A 22,150-nucleotide genomic window follows, 5' to 3' on the forward strand; every position below is an offset into this window, starting at 1 on the left:
CATCACCCAGAAATCGGATAGTAGACGTCACGTAGTATATGTGTACCAAATTTCAGGTCAATAGTTCAAACGGTTTGCGAGCTACACATGATTTAAAACACCGGACAGACAAATGAACAGCCACGGTAGCGTATTATATATAAAGATATCACTTGATTTTTGTTTTAATGTTACTCAATGAATTAGCAATTGTGTAAATTGTATTTTCATTTATTATCTGCATTTTAAAATGTTCATAAACTGTAAAGCATTACAATGTCTTGTAGGTGGCGTGTCATTCTGATTATGGTGTTAGATTGTCTCACTGAGTGACCCTCAGCAAGTCACTTGACCTTTCAGTGCACCAATAGTATTTAATCCCTGAAGCAATTCTCTAATTTTCTTGAAGTTGTATACTGAAATTTATTTTTTGTGATATTTTCAGGGTAACACTGGTTATGCTGTAGTAAAAAAAAGGAAAAAAAATAGCCAGTGTACTGTGTTTATAAGTAGTCATTCCATCTGTTGTGGAAACTGCGAACTTACACAGGTGACAAACAGTTGCCTAAGTTCACAATTCCTTATAATTGGCCTCTGCTAGGGAATCATTAAAATAACTGCCACATTATTCTCAATAAAAAAGTCTACAGTTAAGGGAGTTATTAAGGTTGTGAATCTGAAGGATGGCTCCAAAAATTTGAAAATTAATATGAATATGTAAATTAGAAAAATGGTCCACACAATATTCAAGCACTGGGATGTCCCATTGGGGATTGCTGGTTCAATTATCAAGAAGTAGAAGCTACATTATGCTGCTGAGGTGCTAGCCATTGAAGGTTGCTTTACTGTGAACATCATTTTGTTGGCACTACAGGGTTAAGCAACTTAGAAAAGCTGCGCCAGTCAGCAATATCACAATATAAAACTGGCCTGTATAGGGAGTTAGCACAAACTAAGCCAAAAGAACCATGTGGCAACACCTACGGAGTGTGCCAAAAAGCATCAGAGTGACTCTATGGGAAAAGGTTTTTTGATCACATGGGCATAGGACAGAACATTTTAGCCAAAGTTCAAAGAGATACAGTATGTCTGATTCAAATGTAACACTGCCCACATCACAATAAACACCATACTTACAATGGTAGTGGTAGCAAAATGCTGTGGGATGCTTTTCATCAGTCAAGTCAAGCACAGCATACTCTCGCATCAGTAGTAAAAATCAAGAACCACACTTGAAGTATTTGCTTATGTTTTCTACAATGCATTCTTGCTTTCACCTCCACCAAATACCCAGTTTCTGCTGATGAAAAGCATCCCACAGAATTTTGCTGCCTCTACCATTGTAGGAATTACTCAGGTTTGCTAAAAAACTGAAGCTTGAATGAAAATTCCTCTTTCAACTAGATCAACAACACAAGACCATTGTAACCTTAGAGTTCCTTAATGAGAAAAACTGAATGCCCTGTGAAAGTTTTAATCACAATTAGTGTAGTGCACAAGCCTCATCCAAATAATCTGACCAACCTTGGGCAAATCTGTCTATAAAAACGGGTGAAATCACTCCAGAACAGTGTGCAAGCTAGGAAATTGTAACCCTAAAGATATAATGGTGTTATTAGTGGAAAAGGTGGCTGTTCAGAGTATTAAAATATGGGGATACCTAGGCAAACAGCACACCTTATATGGCCAAAAGTATGTGGACACCCCTCTAAATCACTGGGGGACTCATGTATAAACGGTGCGTACGCACAAAAATGTTGTGTAAGCTTATTTCCATGTTTAAATCGCGATGTATAAAACATAAACCTGGTGTAAAACCACGCACATTTCTACAGTAGCTCATACCCTGGCGTACGCAAGTTCTGTGCTCGGTTTTGCAGACTGGCGGCACACAGCGTCAAAGCAGTGCTACTGTTCCAGTGTGGTTACCACATCCCTGATGGGGCTTTATAAATACACTGAAATTAACTGCATACTGTTTATTAGTTTAATGCATCTGATTGTAATTAACCAGTAACAATATAATGGTCCACAGAATGGTCAAACTATTCCAAATACCATAGCTGGTTTAGCGTTGTTACTCTCACTGCACCTTCTTTTTCTTCTTTCAGCTGCTCCCATTAGGGGTTGCCACAGCAGATCATCTTTTTCCATATTACTCTCACTGCACCACTGCAGCTGATCAGAAAGAGAATTATCGGTATACAGCATCAAGCACACAGTGCCTCAGCCATGCTGTCTATTGAACTGCTCTCACACGGCAAACGCTTCACAGCCTTTCCTGTACGGACCTTGCAGTTCAGAAACAGTTTCAACTCAAGAACTATAAACGCACGCAATCAGTACATCAAGTGCTCCTTGTAGAACTGTTTGTACTTATAAGTACAATCACCCCACTGTAAACTTGCACTATAGTTATAATATCGCACAACCTGAGCCACTGTATAAAGCACGTATTTACATATGATGATGATATCATTTTCAAGATGAAATGCATAAAAATATGTTTATTATATTATACAGATAAAACTTTAACTTAATTTAAATAATCTATATTGTTAATAATTAAACATGTGAGGACACGGTGTCACTGCACTAGCAAGGATCTGGCGCTCTGTTCATGGATTGTTCCTGCCTTGTGCTGTATGCTTGCTGGGACTGACGTAACACTGGAAGGTTAGAATATTTTAACATGTACTACGAAGATATTTCAATGTTCCTTAAAAGTTCTGAAGAATCGGCGTTCTAAGCTTACAGATGGCTTAACGTCTATTACAGAGCTGATTGTGTGGCGATTAGGTATTTGGAGAAAGAAAAGTAAGGACAGGAATTGGGGGTTAGTACGTTTGAAAGAGACAGTACTGCTACAATAAATTAGTTCATCGAAGGTTGTGCACGGCAAAGCAAGCATCCATCTTGCATGAGACATGAACAATCACTTCGCCACCGTGTTCGCATGTTTAATATCATGTTTTAACCCCTATCATCATGAAAATGATATCACATATATATCTCAGTATTTTAATTATTCAGAGAGCTGTAATTTACGAATGTAATGGATTCTGTGTCCTATCAGAGGAAGAGAAAGCCGGTTTAAGAAGCACGTAGTGATTCACACACATAGAGCACATAGAAGATCAAATACAAAACAAAGCATTTAACGTGCTACTTTAGTTACAATGGGAATTAAATGATTTTAAGATTAAGTTTATGATGTTCTACATAAATAACAAAATAAACTACATGAATAAAGTGGAAATTTCGAGATTAAAGTTGACATTTTGTGCTTTTTTCCCCACTGTGTGCCTATTTTTTTTTCTCTGTACCCTAATAAACTTTCATATGGAACTCAGATGGTGGGCTACAACTCACCTTTTCACGGAGACTTTGATATGTGACAACTTCTTTTTAATTTCGGGCACTGTGCGATTTTGTAAACTTGAGCTTTTGAGTTTCTCCGACACTCTGTTTCACTCGATCAACTTCCTTTTGTTGTTTTTACCAAACAAATAGTACATTTTTCTTTGCCTCCGCTTGGTATTCGCTGAACTTCTTATATTTCCCCCCGTACTTTTGCCATTGCCTTTTCACAGAACACTGAGCTTAAGGGCTATTTATATTGATTTGCATATTCAAAGAGACATAATTCTGGAAGGAGATGGGGCAGGACAGCAGGTGCTGCACATGCGTTTCTTTTCACGCTGACCAGGATTTAGGTAGTGGATGAATGTGGAAGTGGGCGAACGCACAGATTTCTGCATCTGGATTTTTTTGTGCATAAGCACATTTCCGTTTTTGTGCTTACGTCATGTTATAGTGTGAATTCTACACATGACGTTATGCATGAGGCCCCAGGTTCAGAAGTTTCAGCCCACCCGTTGTTAATAAGTGCATAAAATCAAACATATAGCTGTGTAATCTCCATTAAGGTTATACTGAAACGCTTGGTGACTTTAAATGTGACACAGTCATAGGATGCCACCTCTGCCACAAGTTAGTATGTGACATATCTGCTCTTTTAGCTCTGCCCCATTCAACTATTAAATACTATTGTGGTCAAGTGAAAGCGGCTAGGAGCAACAATAACTCAGTCATGACCAGACAAACACACGATGTGCAGCCACCAAATGCTGAAGAGCACAGTGTGTAGAAATGCTTCAGTCACCACAGAGTTTCTAACTGACTCTCGAAGCAACTTCAGCATATGAACTGTGCATTGGAAGCTTCATGAAATGGGTTTCCATGGCTGAGCAGCTGCACACATGCCTAAAATCACAGTGTGCAAGGCCAAGTGTCAGCTGGGGTGGTGTAAAGCAAGTCACCATTGTACGACTTCTGGACTGCATAGTGCCTACAGTAAAGTTATTTCTAGACAATTTCCACAATTGAGTGCTTACAACTTTGTGGGAAACAGTTTGGGGAAAGCTCTTTTCTATTTCACTATGACTGTGCGCTGGTGCACACAGACAGCTCCATAAAGATATGGTTTGACATGTTTGGTGTGGAGGATTTTGAGTGGTCTGCACAGAGCTCTGACCTCAACCCTGCTGAAATTCTTTGGGATGAAATGGAACACCAATCTCCAGCCAGGTCTTCTCATCCAACGTCAGTACCTGAACTCAAAAATGCACTTTTGGCTTTGTAGGCACAAATTTCCAGAGTCACTCTAAAATCTTGTGAAAAGCCTTCCCAGAAGAGTGGAGGTGGTTACAGCCACAAAGGAGAGGCAAACTCCATCATACTGCCCACGGTTTAGGAACATGATGTCCAACAAACTCAGAGATGTTTGTGCAACAAACATTTGTCTGTATTGATTATTTCCTTTATTCTCTCTTAATATTAAATAAAAAAACTAATTTTGAGTTTAACTGCTTTGAAATAATATCACAAAAATGTTTTAATTGTAGGACTTAAATAAAATTAGAGAACTAGTTAAGGGTTTGATACTGTATCTCAATCCTCATAAATCGCTTTGTGCAAAGGTGTCCTGTGAAGAATAATAGTATGAAAAGAATTTGTCTAGAACATATTTATTCATTTATTATCAAGTCCAGTTCAGAGTTAAACTGGACTGGAATCAGCAGCATCAGGCAGAAGGAAACAACGCTAGACATGGTGCTGGACCATTGCTATTTACTCACACTGGTGCCCACTTAGCGTGGCCTGTTAATTTTAAACCACACATCTTCGGACACGCAAACGTTAGGAATACATACAAACTGTGTAGGCGTAAGTTGCAAATCCAGGGTGCTGGATCTCTGAAGCTGCAGTGCTAACCACTGAAACATCATGGCTTATTTATATCATGTGTTTTTATGCATATGCCTTATGTAATTAGTAATTTGTAAAGTTTTTATTTGTAGTTTACCTAAGAACTTCTTGCTGTGCCTGCACTCAGTGAAGAGTGCCATACAAAAATGAACTGAATATTTCAGAATTGATTTGAAATATCTTAAAATAAATTTTTTTTAAGATATCTGTAAATGCACTTGTGATATTTCAACACATTTTTATTTCAAGATAATCTTATGCTGTAGAACATATTTCAAATATTTCACATTGACTAATTTTTGAGATATCAAAAATACATTTTTAGATATGTTTGATTTTTCACTGATAATGTAAAATGTGTTTCTGCTGTGTTTTAAAAGATGTTTTTAAAAGATTTCTGAATATTGGCCAAGACTTAGGTTTAGCTGTGGTACAAATACTTCTATTACTCATTTGCTCTTATTTATCAATACTTTAACAAACACTTCTTTTGGTCATCATGACACTTATAAAACATCTGTACAGTGCAGTGTGGTATTTGATATCCTGGTAACATTTCTTGCTACTATGAAGGGCCATACAGTGAAGTGTACAATATTAAGAGAAATATGTCTCACTTGAGACACTTGTGATTTTTCCAGAGTGGTTATCTTAGTAGGCACAAATGAATAAACACTTTACTGATGTTCTGTTAAAGTCTTGTTAAATTAACAAGAGTAAATGAGCAATAGATGCAGTGTTGCAGTACCTAAACAAAAGTGTTTTAGAATACTGTTTTGAGAGATCAAAAACACAAAAGATATCTCAAAACGTTATTTTAAGAAAATAAATTTGCAGTAAATGAAAATGTATTTGGGTTACATTCAAATACATTAGTTATATCTCAGAATATACTGCAGTATCAGTTCTGTGATTTTAAGACATTTTAGGATGTATTTTAGGTTAGCATTACTCGTCAGTTTGGCTTGCCATAACTGAATTATTGTTTTAGTTATCAGAAGGAGGTTATTATCTCTGTGCTGTATCTTTGTGGATGTGGAGTGTCATAACAGGCAATAGCAAGTCACCTTAAGCATTCTCTGGGTTTTTAATTTTAGATCTTTTGCTTTCCCTGATATTGTTTGTATCCACTGAAGAAATGGCACACCATCTAATGTTGGTTCTTTCTTCATGCCCAGTGATGCCGTAAACTGATTTTGTGGCATATTTGATGTTTTAAACCAACTTCGAATACTTGTAAAATATAAATGCCAAAAATTGTTAAAACATTAAAACTTACTCCTGATTTCATGAAAAAAGATGCATTTTGCAGTTTCTACATTTTTTAAATGCATGATCACTTTTAAAGTGAAAGAAAAATAGCACTTACTGCTGTTTATTTTGTATGTAATTGCACTAATAGTTAACTTTTTCAAATCAGATGATGATGCCTAACAACTATAATAAAAAGTTTTTGTTTTTCAGAATTATTTCTCATTGCTGATTGCTTCAATAAAATATTTCTGTTGAAAATCTCTGTACTGTTATTTGCTGCAGTTTACATTAATTCACTGAGAGTAAGTGTAACACAAGTCTTGTTCATTTGATTTTGGGCTAGTAAATCCAGTTACAATATTTCCTTTTTTAATACTAATAATAATAAAACATAAGATGGATCACTGTTTAATAGGTTTACAATATACAGTAAATGTGACTAAAGCAAGGAGTGTGGCCTGCACCCCAATCTGAACACCCAAAAGGCTGAACTTTAAAATATTACTTGGCTTTTTCTCTCACCCAACCGACTGAGTTCCTTAATGGATAAAGAAAGGGCATTAGTTCATTAATGCAGTCCCTTTAATATTAGAAACCTTTAGCATCCTGAAAGAATAACACAGGCTGACAATACCACAACTGGAATAGGGAAGAGACAAACCACAAGTTTTCTATTATATTAGCCACATTACCTGTCAAAGGTAGATAACAGATGTGGAAATGCTCAGACTCGACACACACAGGCAGACACAGAACGTCTTAAAACACACGCATTTAATTACAACCCCTATTTACTAACCCAACTCCCAGTGCAGTAATCACCAACACACAGTCCTTTAGACTTTCTTCTTCTTCTCTATCACCTCCAACTCCTCCCAGGCAAGCTCTGTCCACTTCCGTCTGACTCCGGCTCCCTTGCTGGAGTGAGGCGGCCTCTTTTATACCTCCCCCAGATGTGCTCCAGGTGCTCCTGATCTTCTCCCAGCAGCACATCCTGGTATGGCGGAAGCTCTGCTCTTGCACCCGGAGGCACTCCAGGCGTACCTGGAATCCACTTCTGGCAGCACTTCTGCCACACCAGGGCTCCATAAGTATGTGGGCGCCCCCTGGTGGTGACCACGGGCCCCAACCGGGATGAGCTTCCAGGCTCTGCCCCTGTGGCCTACACGCAGACCAGGGCAGCTGCCCGCTCGTGACCCAGGGAAGTTAGTGCTCCTCTCCTGGACCCTCCAGGCGACCCGGCTGGGCAGGACCCCCAGCCATCTGCCACACACAATAAATATTAGTTGCCCTGCATGTACCTTCAGCATCTTTCACATTTCCGCAAAGCCTGCTTCTCAGATTGTCGCATCGAGACACTTGCTTCCCTCCTGTCTGCTTTTATACTTCCTGTCTTTGGAGGCAACTCTCAGAGTGCCTCATACACCTTTACTCCTCCTTACACTTGCACTTACACTTTCAGTTGTGTCTCCAAAGCCGAGCTGACGAATTAGATTGCTTAGATGGACCAGACACACACACACACACACAGACTTCAGCGTTTTATCATATAGTAGATGGGAATATTCCTATTTTATATATAGTGGTATGTTTCTGCCTGTACTTTGTTTTTACAGAACTTTGAGTTCACTTTGAGTTATCATCAGGCCTGTCAGGGCCTCTGTAATTTAGTTGACCTGTTTACATGTTATTGACATGACTGGATCTTGTAAATGGAATAGTTTAAAAAAATACACAAAAAAGGACCGACACGGCCTAAAATCGTTTTCTCTAAATGTACCTGCCTGCCATTGAGGACACCTGATTAAGGTTGTGTATACAACTTTCTCCAATCTGTGACATATAAGCCTAAAGAGAAACTGTGACCAACAGTCAGATGATTCAGGAGGTTATGAGGATTTATGCTTATAGAGGAGATGAGAGTGGAGGAGAAAGAGATAGAATTAACCCCATCACATTTTAAAAGAACTCAACCAGAATTTCCAATTGTCTGATTTAATGCAGAAGCAACAATTAATACGTGTGTCACAATTTCTTAATTGCTCAATAAATACCACAGTAGTAGCACTGGAAACCAAACCTGGGCGAGTTTGTTAAAACAATGCAGTACACACACACACACAAATCCATACTCTCCGCGGGACAATTTACAGTTGTGGCCAAAAGTTTTGAGAATGACACAAACATTGGTCTTCACAAAGTTTGCTGCTTCAGTGTTTTCAGATCTTTTTGTCAGATGTTTCTATGGTATACTGAAGTATAATTACAAGCATTTCATTAGTTTCAAAGGCACTTATTGACAAGTACATTGTTTAGGCAAAGAGTTAATATTTGCAGTGTTGGCCCTTTTTTTTTTCCCAAGACAAGACCTCTGAAATTCACCCTGGCATGCTGTCAATCAACTTCTGGGCCAAATCCTGACTGATGGCAGCCCATTCTTGCATAATCAATGCTTGGAGATTGTCAGAATTTGTGGGCTTTTGTTTGTCCACCCGCCTCTTGAGAATTGACCACAAGTTTTCAATGGGATTTAAGTCTAGGGAGTTTCCTGGCCATAAACCCAAAATTTTGATGTTTTGTTCTCCGAGCCCCTTAGTTATAACTTCTGCCTTATGGCGCGGTGGTCCATCATGCTGGAAAAGGCATTGTTCGTCACCAAACTGTTCTTGGATGGTTGGGAGAAGTTGCTCTCAGAGGATGTTTTGGTGCCATTCTTTATTCATGGCTGTGTTTTGAGGCAAAATTGAGAGTAAGCCTTTGCTGAGAAGCAATCCCACACATGAATGGTCTCAGTATGCTTTACAGTTGGCATGACACAAGACTGATGGTAGCGCTCACCTTTTCTTCTCCAGATAATCTTTTTCCAGATGCCACAAACAATTGGAAAGAGGATTCAGCAGAGAAAATTACTTTACCCCAGACCTCAGCAGTCCAATCCCTGTACCGTTTGTAGAATATCAGTCTGTCCCTGATATTTTTCTTGGAGAGAAGTGGCTTCTTTGCTGCCCTTCTTGACACCAGGCCATCCTCCAAAGGTCTTCGCTTCACTGTGCGTGCAGAAGCACTTACACCTGCCTGCTGTCATTCCTGAGCAAGCTGTGCACTGGTGGCGCTCCGATCCCACAGCTGAATCAACTTTAGGAGACAGTCCTGGTGCTTGCTGGACTTTGTTGTGTGCCCTGAAGCCTTCTTCACAACAGCAGTGGAAATGAGTTTTTTGGGTTTAAGTTCATTTTCATGGCAAAGAGGGACTTTGCAATTAATTGTAATTCATCTGATCACTCTTCATAACATTATGGAGTATATGCAGATTGCCATCATAAAAACTGAGGCTGCAAACTTTGTGAAAATTAATATTTGTATCATTCTCAAAACCTTTGGCCGTGACTGAAGAGTCATAAAAGAAACATTCACAGAGTCTCCTTCCCAAAAAAGGACAAATAGGCTGTATTACAGATTGCTGGAGGCATCAGAGGTGAGAGTCAAATCTTTGCTGCAATCAAAATTTGATGCCTCACCTTTCTGCTATGTATTTTGTTTCTCAAGAAATAAATGATAATAATGAAATAAAACAAGGAGCACTAAAGGTTTAATAAACAACTTTTTCCTGTATTCATGGTTTTCCTCATATTAGTTGTAGCCTTGTTAAGAACTTTACTAATGAGCTTTGATATGCACTTCCATGTTTTGAGCCAATTCCTCTATTCAGTATCTTTCATAACTAATTGCTTAGCACAGAGTGAATGTGAAAGGGAGTGAATGTCTGAACACGTTTTACTTAACTAAAAATGCTAGGTAGTCTTTGACATTGAGAACTTGCTGCTCATGTTAAGAAGGAAATGTCTTCTAAATGGTACAAGCAGATTGGATGGACTGTTATGTAGCCAAATCAGTATGCTGCATGTAGCTGATAATCCCGTGGAAATAACTGCATTTCAGGCATCATATATTTTGAGCGTGTATCACAATTTGCTCATCTTACAGCATTTCTAAGTGCCAATTACCTATTATTTGGCTGACACCTTTATCCAAGGTGGATTACAACAGTTAAGATCCAACTGTTTGGATTTTTTTGTTTTCCAATTGGATCACAGCAGGTGAAGCGACTTGTTCAAGGACACATAGAGTCAGTAGTTGTAACTGAATCTACAGCCTCAGGGTTTGAAGTCCAAAGCTTTAAAAACTACACCACACTGCCTAGAACGTTTGACTAACTCTCGTTCTATCCACCACCCACTGTGCCTATTTACGTTGTAACAGCTCTCTGCCACTTATATGTTCTTACTTTTATCAGAGAATTGCAGCTTGATAGACATGTTCAAGGTGTTATGAACTGATAGCTCTCAAAATTTAAAAGCAGGCCTTAGTAAAAGAAAATTTGGTCCTCAGTACTCCCTTGAGGCCTAGAAGAAAATAAAACAAACAAAAAACAGCCATGCCAAGATGGTAAATTTCAAGAGGCAGAGGGGAAAACATAAATAATTACAAAATATTGCTTGCTTAAGAAAGCAGCCTAAAAACAAACAGAGTCCAATTCAAAAATCACAAGAGTGGAAAGTCCAAAAAACTGAAGAATCAAAAACAAGAACATACAATTCTCAAGGGATATCTACTTTGTAAGAATATGTGCAAGACAAACAAAGAAGTGGGGAAACAGATGTCTCAGCAGTGAAGTAAGGACTCTTCAGGCTTTATATAGACCGAGGGCAGTTCCCATAGCTACATCAGGGTAGCCGGCCCCCTTGGGCTCAACATATAGAAGATGAGGAGCATAACAAACACAATAACTAACAGATTTAACATAAAGTATAAAATGATTAATGATCTAGACAAAAATTAATTATACAAAACAAAATGAAAGAACATCAAAATGTATTCAGTGCCATTGTAGAAAGGAAGGATGAACACAATTTCAAAATTTTTGGGTACCAACCCAGCAAATTCCATTTAAATAAGAAAACAAAAATAGCATGGTACAAAACAAATTATTGGCCAACACTGTTACCAATCAGTACACTCTTTAATTCAGTGAGGATTCAGAGGTCTCTCTCTCAGAAATGGGTCAAATGATGACCCCGACTTCTGTTTATATACCTCCTAGCCTTTAAGGTGTGGGACCTAGGATGGAGACGTGGTCAGGTGTCATCTGGCTGCATTACTTAGCTGTGGAGGGAGAAACAGGGTTGTTAGCAACAATGCCAAATTGGTAGTGCTTACCTTTTTGAGCCTTAAAGGGGCCCCCCCCTATGCACATGTGTGTGACATAACAACACACAAAGAATTTAATATAAAAACACAAACAACAAAGAGAAAATAATCTTGTGAATCAGTGCAATCAAAATTGTGAAAGGACATGGAACCTCAGACCAGGGCAGTCCTTAGCCTTTCCAGAAATAAGCCTCACCCCAAGCAGCCTGCTCCCAAACTCTATTGGCCTGCTTTGGCGTATGCAGGCCTAAAGGGGTTTTTGTCTTCAAAGGTTTAGAATGTAATATAAATACTCCAAAAATTACAAAAAATGCACAAAACATGTCTCATCTAGCCAGAGGGTATATCGTTCCTCTCCGCTGAGGGATAAGTCCAAAAAAAACTTCTCTACAAATGAAAAATGTATTTTAAATCAGCAAAGGCTAAGCAAAAATGGCCTAAAGGTATTCCTAAAATTTATCCAGAGCAAGCAGGTCTCTGTATGAAATCCAGTACTCAAGAACCACAAACAGAAGCAAAATATCCAGTATTCTGAAAAACAATGCAACAGAAAGGGACTCTCTGAACATCAATGGTTTATTGATGGATCTGTTCTCGGCCAATGTGAGGAGTTTAAGTATTTTGTGTCTTGTTCATGAGTGGAGGGGAAAAGAGATATTGACATTGACAGACAGATCATGGTGGTGAGCGCAGTTATGCAGTTGTTATACTAATCTGTAGTGGTGAAGAAGGACCTTTGTCAGAAGGTAAAGCTTTCGATTTACCAGTCCATCTATATCCCTTCCTTCACCTATGGTGAGAAGCTTTGGACAATGAGCGGAAGAAGCAGATTGAGGGTACAAGTGGCCAAAATGAGCTTCCTTCACAGGGTAGCTGGGCCCACCCTTTGAGATAAGGTAAGAAGTGCAAACTACTGGGAGAGGCTCGGAGTGGAGCTGATGACCCTCCATATCGAGATGAGCCAAATGAGGTGGTTCAGACATCTGATACAGATGCCTCCCTGTGGAGATTTTATGGACACAACCAGCTGGGAGGAGACCCCTGGAAAGACACAGGGCTTGCTGGGAGGATTATGCTTCCCAGATTGTCAGGGAATGCCTTGGGATCCCACAGCATGTGTTGGCAAATGTGGCTGTGGAAAGGGACCTATGAGCCTCACTGCTAAGACTGTTGCCCCTGTGAGTAGCTCCTGGTTAAGTGATGGAAAATGAATGAATGAATGATTCTTATTCATTATTTATAGAAATGTATAAATAAATGAGAATCAAATAATAGTTCCCAAGGCAGGAAGAACCTAGGAAACCTTAAATTTACAATAAAGGAACAAGAAATTTAAAAGTTTTAGTTATCATTAAGACAATATTACAGTACAACATCTATGAGCATTTTTGGTATTTTCATTTCATTTCTCTATGGAACAGTTTTGCTCTCGATAGCACTGTGACTTCATTGTAACAATTATTTAAATGAAAGTTGGACTGTTGGGCAGGTGCCCTGCCCGGGGTTTGTTTCCTGCCTTGCGCCCTGTATTGGCTGGGATTGGCTCCAGCAGACCCCCTTGACCCTGTGTTAGGATATAGCGGGTTGGATAAAGGATGGATGGAAGTTGGACTGTACTGTATTTGTTTGAAATACTTTCCATCCATCCATTTTCTAACCCGCTGAATCTGAATACAGGGTCACGGGGGTCTGCTGGAGCCAATCCCAGCCAGCACAGGGCACAAGGCAGGAACCAATCCAGGGCAGGGTGCCAACCCACCGCAGGACACACACAAACACACCAAGCACAATTTAGAATCGCCAATCCACCTAACCTGCATGTCTTTGGATTGTGGGAGGAAACCCACGCAGACACGGAGAGAACATGCAAACTCCACACAGGGAGGACCAAGGAAGCGAACCCGGGTCTCCTAACTGCGAGGCAGCAGCGCTACCACTGCGCCACCGTGCCGCCCTGAAACACTTTTGAAATTCTTAACTGTTTTCCAACAAAAGAGAAAAACAGGTCCACATGATTATTATATCCTACCTATCAGTCCCCTAGCTTTAACAGTTGCTTATACCATGTGCATTTCAGTCAAGTGAGCACAAAGGTAAATTCTGGTCATTATAAATGTGTACCATGGAGCATTCAGTAGATGTGCTGCCAATGACAGTTATCATAACTGGAGATAGTGTGATGTGACCCCAAGACAGCTTTATGCACTTTTGAAGCTCTTAAACGTAGTTTTAACTGTACAAGTGTCTCTGATTGTAACTTGTTATTATTTTAAAGAACCTTATTTATTGTACTGCCAGAGAGTGGTGACATATTATATGTAGGTTGGACATGAAAAAAAAAATCTAATTCTGCTGTCAACTTTGGTAACAGTTTAGTTTAGGTACTGCAAAAATGCATCTATCACTCATTTACTCTTATGTAACAAGACCGTAACAAACACTTCTTTGGCTCTTCATAACACTAACAAAGCATCAGTAAAGTGCTTATTCATCTCTGCAATGTGACCTACTAACAACATTTTACTCTGGAGTGGTCTGAGAAACATTTCTCTTGCTATTCCATATTTAATATAAGACCTATAAATCCTTCATATTAACAAGTCATTTTACCATCATTTCAATATGCCGCACTGCACAGAGATGAATAACCTATCCAATGTTGTTTTATGTGTTATGAAGACCCAAAGAAGCGTTTGTTAAAGACTATTTACATAAGAGTAAATGAAAAATTTAGTTGCATTTTTGCAGTACCTACGCTTGTTGCTTATAATGCCAAGTCTTGAGTTCATCCTCCAGCAGTGCCACCTCATATCAGCTAGGTGGGACAGCAACAGCTTGGGTGGGTTCCTGAGCAGCGAGATGAAAATGTTGCGAAAGCCAGAGATTTGCTCAGGGGATAGGAAGTATAATTGGAGTGGTGTCTGTTGTGGGGCGTCAATCTCAAAAACAAAAAAATCAAATGAAGCTATTCCTTAAAGTGTAACCTGACCACTTACTAAAATAAATATGCCACAAGAAAAAAAAAATTATATTACAAAATTTTAAGTTACCATAAGGCAAAGTCTTTACATTATATTCGATGCAGTCACAGTTAATTAAAAAGCCTATATGCAGCTCATATTTCTTCTAAAAAGATCTTCATAACAGCAGGTCAACATGTTTTTTATTGTACAATAGTTGTCTAATTTCTAAATGTCGTGTTTTGAACAAAGGGCCTAGTATATTATATAAAGAATACATCCATCCATCCATCCATTATCCAACCCACTATATCCTAACTACAGGGTCACAGGGGTCTGCTGGAGCCAATCCCAGCCAACACAGGGCGCAAGGCAGGTAACAAACCCTGGGCAGGGCGCCTGCCCTCCGCAGTAAAGAATACATATATATTATATAAAGAATACATATCGCAATGGGACATTTTACTAATGTTATTAACTGCTAAACATATTAAATAAAAAAACCAACAAGAAAGATCTTATATGAACGTACACATCTTGTTACAGCAGCTTTTGTGTAAGGACAAAAAAACAATGCAAGATAGTAACAGTACATTGAACATTTTGAGATAGTGAGGCAACGATGTGGCAGAATGACAGCACTAACAAGCCATAGAATAAAATAATGTGTTTTATTAACAACCATAACTGGCTTCAAATTATGAAACTGGTTGTAAATGTGCTTGGGAACCCTGAGATAGGCCTGTTGGCTTGCTTATCATATTATTGCATGGATGCTGGTTAAGGAAAAAAAGAAACAATTAAGGGTTTTGAATTTTAAAAATCAAGTCAGTTAAAATTAAGATAGAAGAAATATGTTCCATTATTAGTGACTAATGAAGAAAGTGTCTGGAATGACAATCTGCAGGCTCATAGGATCTGATCTTGAAGGTGTGGATTAGTGTCTATTATTCTGGTAAAAATAATGCGATTTCTGTGGAATGTATTTCTGCATTCAAAACTATTTTTTACTTTTGCAATACAGTACAAAAGTCACATACCATATTATAAACGAGCTTCTGCTTTAAAAGTAAGCAAAATACTATGTAACTCGTTAGATTGTGGCCTTTTCTCATCTAATTGTGACAGCCTGGAGTTGTGTTCGGTGTTCCTCACCATTACTCCAGTACCATGCAGATGACAGAATGAACTGATGACTTTTTAATCTCGTATGCACTGCACGCTATGTACATTTGGAATTTGTTTTCTTTACACAGTAAAAGTCGCTTTCATTAAAAAAGGAGAGACTACCCAGCAGCCCGCGGGCGACTGGCAAGGCCAGCGCACCTTTCGGTTTCGTTTCTTCCAAATCTTTTAGGTATTCTACGGCTGCGCAGAGGCAAGGGCTCAAGATCTTGTTGTTTTCTTCGTGATCGATCAGATGGTATCATGACTGCCGCGGCTGTCACTAAACTGCTGTGTGCAAATAATGGAGCGATGGGATACGACGAACTGCGGGCCAACGTCGGCGGTGATGCGGAGATCGAGAGGACCCTTGCTGACCGCCAGAAGTTCGCCGTAGTGACAGCAGCCGACGGCACCAGAAGGATCATAGCGAAGACGTCGGTGAAACTGTGCAAAGCCCAAAGCTGTCAGGGCTGCTCTGGCTTACACCTGTGTAAATTCTACTTGTACGGGGACTGCAAGTTCAGCCGAAGGAAGTAAGTGTCCCTTCCGTGGGCTCACCTTAAGAAATGATACCTTGTATAATGTCATCGAGGGCCTGTTTTATGTAGGCACGTCCGACATGACCTACGTAAAAGTGATTTCCGACAAATGTCGTATTTGGACTTAATGCTACAAAATCAAATTTTATGTTGCAATATGGCGTAGACAGCTAAAGCTGCATAAGGTTAGCGTGACGTATATGTTTAATCGCTTTTCAAACTTAAAAACATCCTAAACGAATGGAGAACATACTCGGGATTTTTATACGGTTACTCATAGAGATTGTAATAACATTTAAGCGCACAGCAATGAGATCAGGGTATATTGTTAATCGAACGTAAAATGACAACGGCCCAGAGATGCACTCTTTCCTCTAAAACAGACGAATGCATCTTATTTTCACTACATAATAAATTGGCAGTTATGAGTAATATATGTATTTTTGCGACATAAGAATGTTAGATACAAACATCCTAGAGGTTCTGATGACGTCTTGGTTAGGATTAACCAGTGAAGGGAAGGGCCAGTCCCCGATGAAGGGCGGTTTCATCTATTTATCTGTTTGTGTTGTAGTAGCGCAGATCATAAACAAAATCAACCAGTACCGGAAATGGGGAGCAAATTGTTAGTATCTGTTTAAGTCTATCTACTAGCCACAAGGTATTAGAAAAAGGGAAACTTTTTTTTTTTTTTACATCAAAAACTGCAAAAAATTGTGTCTTGCTAAGAATCTGAAGAAAGAAGTAAACCTAAGCAGCATAAATGATGAATTTCTGACTCCATAAGGTTTTGGATTTAAATCCAACCCTAAGCATCTTCATAACATTGAAAATTCTAGTTTAGTTCAGCCACAATATGCTGTCAGAATTCAATAAACAATTCAATGAAATTGAGTCCATTAGTACACAGAAATTAATTATAAGAACATATGATTGAATGGGATTATGAGGACTGGTACAGAGCATCTAGGTGTTTCGCCTTCCATGTGCCTGAAAATTCTGGGATAGACAAAAATCATGATCCAGGACTTCAGTGGTTAGGCATGGATAGATGGCTTGTTAAAATAATCTTTAAACGCTATATCTAGCCACTCTTTACTATAGCTAGCCAGTCTGTCTGCCATTGTTGATCCAGAACAAATGCAAGCCACAGGCTGTAGGTAGTTTTATCACACTCATATTTTATATTTTGAATGTAAGTTCCTCAGAGAGCACACATTACATGTATATTAACTTACAGTTAGGTTAAAGTTGGTAGAGCTTTTTTGGTGATAATAATAAATCTTAAGATTAAGACCTGGTCTGGTGGCATTTTACATAATTGTGATAAGAGGTGATACATGTCTGATGCACAGACTCCATTTATACACTGGAGTTTTTCCCTCACGGTTTCCCCCAAATCCCTTCCAAACCCCAACATTTTAGGGATTAGCACATAACTGAATATTTGATAAACTGGTGTGCTTTTTATTGCATGTTGCTCAGACATGCAAGTGCTGTGAGAATTTCACTGTGCTCTGTACACACGTGACAGTGCTACTGCTAATACTACTACAGTACTCCATACCCACCGAAAAGCAATCCTCTGGGCTTACAGAGAAAACCAGAGGCTACAACAGAAGAAACCACACAAATGCTAGGACCTTTCCACAGTAAAACACCCTGGTCCATCATTTTGAAACAAGGCATTATAATTAAAAATGAGATACTTGTATCATGTAATGAAAAATCTAAAAAAATGATAAACATCAAATATAAAATGTATTTAGTGTATAAATGACCTGTTAAGGCTTTTAAAAAATGTTTTAAGTTTTTCATTCAGATATTGGCACAATTAACTTAAAACATTTGAAACAGTTCATGTAGTGGCCTGTGAACGGACAAATTGTAAATGCATATGGTCATCTGCTGGACTACCACCATTGTAAACTTGGTAGTCCAAGTATGTTTTCTGGTAGCCAAGCTTTATATCTAGGGTGGAGGGTTACTTGCAACTTTTACAACAACGTTTATATGTAAAGTTTTATTGCACATGTGTGCATAACACTCCATCTTTTATCACAATGTAAACACCACCTTGGAAGAGAATATTTTATCAAATAGATGATTTTTAAATGATTTTATCATGCTGATGTGTTTTGTACAGAAAAAATATTTTATCAAAAATGAAGTGAAATCCTGCATTAATATTGTATTTTCAAATTTTACTTTCCTATCTAATCAAGACCTCAGCAATTAGCTTTAGTCAACCGCAGCCAGTGATCAGTGTATATAGAGCTGCATACAATTTGCCACACTCGGACCATTAAGAGGATCCTTATGTTAATAAAGATAAAGTTTAGGCCTGCAAACATTTATTTGCTATGTGCACATTTTGGGCTAATAGTAGAGAGCATTTTCACAACCTCCTGTTGTACCTGTTACATATCATGAATGGTGAGTGTCTTATTTTGTATAAGATTTCTCTGACAAAAAACACTAAAAGAAATGCTGCACTTGATTAAACAATAAACAAATGGAAATTGTAAGCATCCAATAATAATATATACTCAGCTGTTGCATTATCCATACTGATTACCTCTTCCAATTCAAAAGAATACAGTTTCCTCTAAAACTGTGTTTTGCAATGACCATCAACAAAAGCCATGTCGCTAGGAAAAGCAGAAGAAAGCAGGAATTGATTTAATCCAGGAATGTTCTACTCTTGGACAGTTGTGTATAGCATGATAAGAGTAACCAGACCTATTGATCTAATATTACTATTTATTATTTGACTGCTGCCATTATGCAAGGCATCTTAACAGCATTTGAGATATAATTGGTTACCTTTCTTTTATTTTTTCAGTTGCAGCACAGGCATCTGAAGTGACTTGCTCATTCATGGTCACATAAAGTCAGTAGCAGGACTTGAACCCACAGCCTCAGGGTTCGAAGTCCTGGGTTCGAAGCTTTAACTACAACACACTGCTTGCCAATAATATTAGCTCTTGTTTTTTAAAAAAAAAGCTCCACTTAATGTGTGTAGAAAATCACTTAGTGACACACTTGATTAACTGATGGCCAATATCTTAGGAAATTTCCCAGGTGGAGCCAGGTAACACAACTATTAACAAATAATGGAAAAATAGTATTATCTTTAAAACTGTCTTATTTTAGAGTACAACTGCCAGTCATGTAATTATGCAATTTATCATTTGTTAACTTGTATGTTCTTAGTTCAAAGTTGCATGCAATTTTATTATTTTTCTTGTTAATATGTAAATATGTCTCTTATGTACTGTATATTGTAATTAAAATATATGGAATGACAACCTGAAACTTTTTTTTTTTTTTTTTTGGTGTTAAAATTAAACATTGTATTTATTGCAGAAATGGATGTCGTTTTTGTCATGATCTTCATTCAGAAAATAATTCCAAAGTCCTGAGAGACAACGGTCTACAAGATTTGAACCAGAAAGAGCTCTGCCAGTTACTCCTTCAGAATGAACTGACTTTGCTCCCACCGGTAGTATATCACTTTTGGAAAACTTACTTTCTTCCTTAATGCTAACAAGCAACTTCTGACTCATTTATATTTTTTAATTGATGATATGTATGTCTACGTTTTCAGCAGTAGAAGAAAGATACGTGTTGCCTGAATAGTTTATAATCAAGAATCACACTTAATAATAGTGTCACACTCCAGAGTAGACCACCTCTTTCGTCCCCCACCTCCCAATTACAAAAGTTGCACATTTGTTGCAGAGTTGGATATTTTCAGAAATGCATGACAATTATGTTACATCCTAAGCCTTCTAGCTTTTTGTTTGTTTTTTTTTTATTTACTTTGTGTTTCTGGCTTATGACGTGTTTTTTTTTTACAAAAACTTTGGCTTGTTCTTTTTCACCTATTTTTTCTGCATTGTTGTTCCATAATTGCTAATCCTGGCACTGCCTTTGTATTTTCCATATTGCCAAAATGAAATGCACCTTTGAACAATTCTCTTAGCAGCTATTATCACCTCATTCTTCTCTCATTCTAATCCTAATACCCAAACAAAGTGAATAAGTGAGTGTTCAAGAGGATTATGATGAAGGAAGTAAGACAGAGTTGGCTGGCAGATGCACAACATGTAATACTTAGTATTAATTAGAAATGTGGCCACATGTGAAAAATAAAATATTTTGCAAGCTAGAAGGCAAGTGATCTGCAACCATACAGAAGGGTAAAGCATATGACTAATTGTTGTCAAAAAAGACTGTGAAACAATAAAATATATTAGATTGTAGGATAAAGGGGGTTAATATTTCTTTTTCATGTTTGTTTCAGCTTTGACACTTACATGGTAAAAATCAGATATTGTTAACATGTTTCTAGGCATAGTCTGTACTGTGCTGTTTATAAAAAACTAAGATTTACTGAATTGAGATGAACACCATTTACTTTTAATTTTGAAATATCAGAAATGGTCATTAGATGTTTGTAAACAACATACACACAATAATAATAAAAATTACAATTTTAAGTCCTACAAATACATTTGGTTTGGTTGTTGGATTAACACGCTGAAGTAATCATGAGAATACACAGTTATGCCATTCTTTATATAATCATCGCTGTCACTTATAGTAATATCTTTTTATCATTTTTTACTTTCAGAATATTAGCTGTAGCAGTGCTACTTAAAATAGATGAGTCCACACCAACAATCATGCACAAGACAGCACATACATCTAGATAAAACTATAATCCAAGGTGGTAGTAGTAGTTCAGTAGCGTGTGTAATGAGTAGAAACAAAACTGACAGATAATTACGATCCCCTCTTTTTGTCCCCTTTTTAAAAAGCATGCCTAATCAATCTTCTTCTCAGCAACCCCTACACTCTCCGAATCTTCCCAATAGCGTTATACTGCCAGGAGTGATGGGAGATGTAGGATATTTATATATCCTATATTTTATATTTTAAGTAGCCCTGCTGCAAACTCATTAGTTTATTATACCTGTAAAAGTTTTGTATTACTTTATGTTAAGACTGGTCAAAGCTTTAACTTGCCGCTATACAATTAATTCATAAATAAGAGTAAGAAGCATTACTACGTGTGTGTGATGGTAGTAGAACCGTCACTGGGTCTTTTGTCAATGCGGGGAGCCGGAAGAACCATCAGCAGCCACTATTTAACCAAATAAAGTACACTAAAGAGTTGACAGGCACAATGATGAAAGATTCCCCATAAGACACTTAATGTTAGCACATCATTCCGGTAAATATCAGATTTTTTTTAATTTAGATAATGCCTTCACTTACCTGCTTGGTGGAGTCCTCTTCTGAAGTGGACAGGTGCTCAGGTTGATGGACAGTTTTCATTCTACGCGCGTATGGCTGTGTACTCCCTTTGTGCTGCTAAAAGCCAGCAAGCAGCTGATTTTGCAACAGTCAGTAAGAATGAAACAGGAAAGGGGGAAAGCAATTGCAGTACGGGGATGGTAATAGTTTTACTCCATTCGTTCTTGTAATTTATGTCTTCTTCTTGTTTAAGAATTTAGATGTAATCCCCTGGGATGTGTGAGATGTATTGTATGTAAGATATAGTGTATATGTAGGAATAAAGTAAGGATAAGGAGGTGAGTGTTGAGGATGGGTGTCGCTATTCTGTGTATTCCAAAGGTCAATTTTTTCCCCCCATGCTCAAGGTTGTCTATTAAAGGTATTTTTCCAACCTTTTTAGGCCAGTAAGTCTCCTAGATTTTGGGGAGAGAGAGGTTTTGGCTGCTACAGAGCCATTGGACCAGT

At 38.1% G+C, this 22,150-nt stretch overlaps 1 protein-coding gene across 2 annotated transcripts in view; it reads left to right on the plus strand.

Annotated features, from left to right (window-relative positions):
• Nucleotides 1-15,977: 15,977 nt before the first annotated feature.
• Nucleotides 15,978-22,150, plus strand: part of si:ch73-252i11.1 (uncharacterized protein LOC553517 homolog) — a 55,121-nt gene continuing 48,948 nt past the window's right edge. The window contains exons 1-2 of one of the 2 annotated variants that reach the window (XM_039769492.1): nt 15,978-16,372; nt 19,748-19,883. In XM_039769492.1, the coding sequence (XP_039625426.1) occupies nt 16,101-16,372; nt 19,748-19,883 (408 nt within the window). In that variant the 5' untranslated portion in view covers nt 15,978-16,100. The remainder of the gene's footprint in view (nt 16,373-19,747; nt 19,884-22,150) is intronic. The other variant, XM_039769491.1, reaches the window with a different exon arrangement.

Source organism: Polypterus senegalus, chromosome 11 (assembly GCF_016835505.1).
Source record: "Polypterus senegalus isolate Bchr_013 chromosome 11, ASM1683550v1, whole genome shotgun sequence".
NCBI classification, from domain to species: domain Eukaryota; kingdom Metazoa; phylum Chordata; class Cladistia; order Polypteriformes; family Polypteridae; genus Polypterus; species Polypterus senegalus.